Source organism: Vitis riparia, unplaced genomic scaffold (assembly GCF_004353265.1).
Source record: "Vitis riparia cultivar Riparia Gloire de Montpellier isolate 1030 unplaced genomic scaffold, EGFV_Vit.rip_1.0 scaffold669_pilon_pilon, whole genome shotgun sequence".
In the NCBI taxonomy this organism is placed as follows: Eukaryota; Viridiplantae; Streptophyta; class Magnoliopsida; order Vitales; family Vitaceae; genus Vitis; species Vitis riparia.
In genome coordinates, this window is record NW_023269730.1 from 74,899 (window position 1) to 82,302 (window position 7,404).

General features: G+C 35.0%; 1 protein-coding gene across 1 annotated transcript; it reads right to left on the bottom strand.

Annotated features, from left to right (window-relative positions):
• Positions 1-795: 795 nt before the first annotated feature.
• LOC117910243 (glutamate receptor 2.8-like) lies at positions 796-5,812 on the bottom strand. The gene is made up of 5 exons (XM_034824327.1): positions 5,455-5,812; positions 2,773-4,088; positions 2,312-2,624; positions 1,633-2,030; positions 796-1,556 (listed from the first exon to the last, which is right to left on the bottom strand). Exons 1-5 carry the CDS (start codon positions 5,723-5,725, stop codon positions 981-983), a joined length of 2,874 nt encoding a protein of 957 aa, XP_034680218.1. The 5' UTR covers positions 5,726-5,812; the 3' UTR covers positions 796-980.
• Positions 5,813-7,404: the final 1,592 nt, after the last annotated feature.

Sequence of the window (7,404 nt, forward strand, 5' to 3'; positions counted from 1 at the left end):
CATAATATTGGAGAGAAATTAAGAGATTATTTATGGGACTTAGAATTTTGAATTTTGAATTTTGAAACCAGAAGCCAGCTGGAATCAGGACTACTCTGCAGTCAACTTGATGGTTCACAATAATGCAGAATATAGTTCATTTATAGGGTCTAGAATTTGGAAAAGTGAGAATTAGAAGCCTAGAAGCGAAGGCAGTGTAACAAGGCACAGATGCATAGTTGTGAATACAAAACCCAACCAACACTTGTTGGGCGGTCAAAGATTGAATCTCTTAAAATATTAATTAAATAAGAAAGCGTAATTTGACCCAGTAAAGTCATAAGAGAGGTTTTCTTGATGAACTCCATGGAGCTATTCATCGCCTGTAGCATGTTGTTGAATTCCAATAGCCACTAGTGTTAGGTGGCAGTTGGCAGTACAGTATTCGCATGGTGATGGACTTATCATCTTCTGCACTCGGGCGCAAGGAATTTAATTGGTTTATGATGATACGTTGCTACCCTTAGTGACGTATATATATAAATGTGAGAGTACTGACGCTCCAAAAAATTTCACCATATCACATTCATGGTGATCAATGTAAACCACGTAGTGCAAGGGTAATCTTTAAAAATATTGATTTTATTTTATTTTATTTCATGCAGATAAGGCACAGGAAGTTGACCTGCTACGTTAGGCAGCAATAAATTTGTGAATTGGACGGAATTAAAGGCAATCATCAATGTGGGAAGATTGAATTTCATTTTCATTTAAAAAGGAAAAAAAAACAGAGAAAAAAAAGAAAAAGCTGGTGCAAGTAATGGCTGAGTACTGGGTCATCTATGTCCTGTAAAAAAATGTAGGAACCGTTGGCTGATATGTCCTAGTCCTACTTTTTTTTTTTAAAAAAAATTCTTGGTTGTGGGTAATGATGCCACCGGCATAAAGAACACAGGAAAAAGGAAATGATGGATCAGTTATTCAATTACAGGCGGTCGTGTTTACTCGTGATTTATATTAGCAAGCTCATATTCAAACATTATATGTGGAGACATCCGCCGATTTGGACCGACTGGATCAGCATGTCCAGAAGAAGGTGTTCCTTGTTCTCCGAAGAAAGCAGAATTATTGTGTGTTGGGATCAAAAGGCTCGATGGACTTGGAGGGAAGTTGGTGTAGCTGCATCCATGGCTTTGATGTCGCTCGTCTTGAAGTTGATCAATTTCTCTAAAAGTATGGGACCTAAGATCTTTGTCGTCAAAGCGTGTCACCATGGCTTTAATTTTTCTCCATATCGAAGATGGGGAATTCAAGTTTATTAAGGCATCTCTATTTTCATAAAGGAATGTGGTGATGCATGTGATGAGAGCTACAAATGAAGCGACTCCAGCAATGAGGAATAGGCCCCAAAAGCTATTAAGGCCGATGCTGTTTGAAGAAACTGAGTTGGTGAGCTCTGGACAACTGGTTGTTTGCCCAAACCATGCCTCCTCAAATTGTAGCATTTTAGCTCCCTCTGTCACGTTTAAGACTTGCCTTGAAACATCAGCTACAAGGGGTGAACCCTTTGGAAACACCTGAAAAATTATCAAAAAATAAGAAACCTCGGTATGAAAATTTATACACGTACGTGTGTTAGGAGAGAGTACTTACAAATCCAAAGCCATCAAACTTGTATGTTGGTCCCACTGCAGTGTATTTGGAGCAATATTTTGTGAGGAAAGTCTTCACGTAAGGGATTTCATCAAATGCAGCAGCAACTCTACCTATTGAAAATAATTCATCCAGTTCTTCTGGTGACTCATAGATTACAAGCTTGGACTTATCAAATTTCATCGATTCGATCAAGAAGTCATGAACGAAAGAGCCATGATGGCAACCTACACGCTCCCCTTTCTTTATGAGCTCATTTATATCGGTGATGGTTGGGTTGAGCTGTTGAACTGTCAACATTGAAGTCAAGCTGGCTGTGTAACTTTGAGTAAGAATCAGCACCACAAAAAGCCATATGATCACCACAAACCGAGCCAAGTTATTGACAATTCTCTCCTCTGTTAACAAAATTTAAGAGTGAAATGGAAAAATTTAAGAGTGACAAATATATATAATTTCTTGAACATAAAAATTACCCTGAAATTTACTTGCATATTGTATGGAATGTCCATATATTAATAGACGTTGTAATAATGGGAAACAAGCAAGCAGGCCATACTAGAAGTTAGTTTCGATTGTGTTTGAGATGTGCTCAATATGCTTCGTATCATGAGTATTTGAATATTACAAGAGTAGATAAATTGCTGGATAAAATTCAAGGAGGTGGAAGAGAAATTACTCTGAGCAAACACCAATGTTGAGAATGAAAACCAGAAGATAGTGCCAACTTGATGTGAACGAGGCCCTCTGAAATCTTTATTTACTCGATGTTCAAGAACCCAAATCACAAAGCCAATGAATACAAAGAAACAAGAGCTTGTCACCCAAAGGTCCCAAGTAAGTGGCTTCAAGAAAACCCATGCATTTTTTCTTCTTCTATCTACGATGGGCACGATCATTGACACCCCAGATTCTGTGTACGGTAGTGTAAAGTCTACATACAAGGACCTGTTCGCTAGAATAGTAGTATCTCCCACCACAGCATCATACTTCTGTTCACAATAAACAATGGGGCCTTCTGTTATGCATTACAGGAATGCTGCAGGTTTGGTTTTTATTTTGATAAACTCCATCATAATTGAAGCCAAACCTAGAGTTACCACTATGCACCAGGGAAGGTAAAGAGTTCGATTAACTGACCTGGAGATATACTTGATATATCAAGTCATTGTAATCACCCGCTGGATCGCCATCGGGCGTCTGGAAGAGACTGTACTCATAAGGAACAGCATATGGTAATGCTGCCATCACCGCATCGAAGACTGCTATGGAAAATCCAGTGACCTCCGTTGCGTTAGTGCTAGGATCTCGTGTCACCTTTACGAATTCACCAAAACCCTTGGTGACTGGTACTCCTATTCTCATCTTCTTCTTATTGGTGGGAAGGACCCAACCTTTAGGAACGGAGGGAGATTCTCCTGGCCATACGATTGTTCCTAGATTGGCCTTGGAAGTAGAATGTAACTTTCTTACAGTTCCATTCACTGGTGTCCAAAATCCAACCCCTCTTTCCCCTTTGCCGATCACATTGACTACCTGAAAAGCTGATGAACGTAGTTGCCTGTTAAAAATTTGAAAGTGTCCACTGAGGCCCTTAAATCTAGTACTTAATAGTGATCGGAGAAGACTTGGACCAATTTGGGAGACTCCTACAGTATCAAGATCGGTTGAATTTCTGTGAGTATTAGACTTTTGGAAGCTGAAGTTTGTTGGCCCAAGTTTTTCAACTGCCATGGCTAGCCCAGAAGCAGCATCATAAGCCCAGAGTCCAAAAATGTTCAGCTCAAAGCTTTCATTGGTTGGATATTCTTGTTGGATTTTCCTTTTCCATCTGATTTTAAAACTTTCAAGCTCTTTCGATCTTGGAACATGAGGCTTCACGCCCAACACTCCTTGCATTGAATCAATGACAGATGGATCCAAAGTACTCAAGATATCAGTTAACCCATCAGTTAGAATCCAAACATAACCTTCTTTCATCATTCCAATCTCATTCGCTCTGGTGAAAAGCCGTGGGCCTAGAGGTGTAAACATGTGTACAATGAAAACTCTGGTTGGCATTGTCATCAACTTGTAAAGCTCTTCGCGGATTTGATCATCGGTGGCTAATGGATGAATGATGCTCCTGTAGGAGATACGGGTGTCAATCTCTTGCAAGGCATCAGTAAGATATGGTATCACTCCATTTCCAAACTCGTTGTCCACGTAAATGAGCACAACTTCTCTCCACCCAAAGGCTTGGACAATTGCCCTTATAGCTGGTACTTGAGCTGAGTCATTCAGTGTGGCTCGGACAAAATATTGACTCCGGAGCGAAGAAAGGGAAGGACTAGTTGCAGAAAATGAAATGATGGGCACATGAGCCTTGTCTCCGAGACCAATCACAAAGTTGGCCTGCATGGAGGATGCTGGTCCTATGATGGCTTGAACTTCCTCATTTTGTAATAAATCTAGAGCTGAATTTCACAATAATTAAAATTTAATGATTCTATAGTTTCATTCAATTTCTACCATATTATCAGCAATCAAACAAGGTATGTACAAAAAGGAAAAATATTTTCACAATAATTAAAATTTTAGATTCTAATTTTTATTTTTTTTTCTGGATCAGACATCAAACCGTTGACCAGATCTTGGTCCGGAGTACACGTTGAGCCAACCTCGAACCAGACAAACCAACAGCTGGACCATTGACCCAGTGAACCAGGCCATTGTTGGTTTTGGGTTGGCCAACCTTTTTTTCCTCTCAGCAAAAGCCAAGCCCATAGTGAAGGGGTGGAAGCCGAGCTCAATATATATTAAGGCCTGGCTCCACTTTGGGTAATTATGATTGACACCGATAAGAGATATTGAGTTGTTGAATGTGGAATCAAAGACAGTGAGTTGTTGTAAAATCCTAAATTCTTAGAATTGGGGGATTTGAACCATGGACAATCTGATCATAGATGGGAAGGTACCCACTCATTTAATAAAATTTAATATATTTATATTTATTTATGATATAAATTTGATAATATCAAATATGAAAAACATATATTATTATTTTTAAGATATATATATATATATATATATATATATATATAAACTTTATAATTATTTGTAATTTTAATAATATATAAATTATATATTTATAATGCAATTGGTTCAACCACGGTTTAATCATTAGTTCAATCACTAAACTATAAAACCATAACTTTTAAAATTTTATAATAATTGATCTAATTCTAAAAATATTAAATATAAATAATGCATCAACTTCAAAACGAATTCAACATTATAGAGTATTCTTGTAGCTTTTCTAAGAGAATACTCAAAGCAAATATCTTTTGGTATTCTAGTTAAATTGCTCCCAATTAAGTTTATTAATTCTCAAAGGGCATAAGTCCCACGATGTTCCTCGAAACGCAAATGGATTGACTCAACATCAATTGCTTCATTTTTCATTTTTTATTTTTTTTCACAATAATAAAGTTTGGTTTTCTAAATGGTGCAGATATTTAGAACATGTTTAGTAACTATTCTTTTATTTTTGTAAAACAAAAGTTTATTTAAAAACTTGAAATATTTTTAATCTATTTTTAATATTTGTGTAATTATTTCTTACAACAACTTTTAAAAACAAGTGAAAATAATATAAAATTAAGAATAAAAAACATAAAACAATTTTTTGTTGTTAGACAATTTTTTGTTTTCTATGTTATTTGTTTTAGAGAACAAAAAAATATTCTAAAAAAACAATTTCCAATCAGACTCTCAGATTATTCTGAAATTATTTAGACTGCTGAGTTTAACTCTTGAAGGAGAAGATTCAAGGGATAGTACCTGCTGCAGCTGCACCAACAACATCTCTTTTGGAGTCTCTGATTTTTGTAACCACCCTGGTTTTGTAGTGGCCATGAGAGGCATAGAAGTCTGAGAGGGCCATGGAGATGCAGCTCAAGCCCATCTTCCCAACCCATGTATCCAAGTCCAGAACCACTCCCACTTTAACTGGGATTGTTGTGTTCTGTGCCATGCCCTTTTCTATGAAAAAAATCGTGGGAAAGAGAAAGAGCGGGAGAGAGATAAGGATTTGGGTAAGGTTCCTTCTCATCTTTGAACTTGTTGGAAGCTATGGTAGTCATAATAATGGAGAGAAACTAAGAGATTATTTATAGGACTTAGAATTTTGAATTTTGAAACCAGAAGCCAGCTGGAATCAGGACTACTCTGCAGTCAACTTGAGAAGGACGCCCAACTGGACTCTCGTCTCTTTATCGACATCATGCAAGGAAACTGCATGTCCTGTTATACGTATATTCGCATACTTTTTTTTTAAAAAATAATAATTGTATTTATTTTATAATTAATTTTAAATAAAATATTATTAGTAGTTATCATTTTCCCATGATTTTACCATTCATTTTTAACAAAAAACTATATAATTTATAGATTTATTGAAATATTAGAATCTTTATTTATAATTTTTATTAAAATATTATCATTTTTTAACCAAAAAAATATATAATTTTTAAAAATTAGTATTATATTATTTATTTAGATGGTTATTATTTATTTATTTATTTATTTATTTTATTTTTATTTTTTATAATTTAATAAACATGGAACCAGCTGAGTTTAGTTTGTTATTTGTATCACTTCTAGAGTAATGGGCACTTATTATATGAAGAAAAATAAAACCTTGAATTATTACAACTAATTTGGGGCGCATCATAAGAGATAACATCTCTTTGATTTAATTCATTTACCTTGACCATATCAAAATATCCTTTGTAAAATTTGCATATCCTACAAGATACGTCAATGATGATATTCATTATATAAAGACTTTTCTACGAAACAAAAAATTAAATGTTGGATCTTGTCATTGAAAAGCAAAGGTTGGGGAGGGTAGGGTGGGGAGTGGAGGGGGACCATCTTTTACCTTGACCAAATCAAAGTATCCTTTGTAAAATCTATATATCTTATAAGATACATCAAATCAAAATATCATTTGAAAAATCTATTTTGTAAAATAGGCAATAGCCATCTTTTCAACTCCCATCAACATTAATGATGATGCTCCTTGTACAAAGACTTTTTGTAGCCATCTTTTCAATTTCCATGTAATTGGTGGGGTGGGGGGCGGGGGAATAGAGACAATTATGAGGGGATAGAGCCTCCACACATATGAGCTTTAATAAATAAATAATAAAAAATAAAAACAAATAAACCAAAAGATTTTAATGTAGTTTGGTTAGTAATATAATCTCTACAATTATATGAAATAAGCGATTAAATGTTGGGTCTTCACATTGCAAGCGAAGGTTTGGTACCATCCTTAGAGTCTTAATCTCTTTCTAACTCCAAGCATATATATTACAAGGAATGGGAGGGGTGGGGAGTACATCAATAGCAATTAACATTTATCAATTGAGAGAGAAGATTTTGATAATACATCAAACCAAAATTCTTTGTATGAAGTTTTGTGGTACCTCAACATCAGTTGACATTTATTATTGAGAAAGACAATTTTGATAATATATTAAACCAAAATTCTTTGTATGAAGCTTCATGACAACACATATGATAGTTTTTTCCCGCCTATAAAAATTAACTCTACCTTTAGTCTTTGCACCTCCACACATATGAGCTTAAATAAATAAATAATAATAAATAAAAACAAATAAACCACAAGATTTTAATGTAGTTTGGTTACTAATATAATCTCTACAATTATCGGATACACCAACACTTTAAAATTCAATAATTAGATGAAGGTAAAAATGTTAT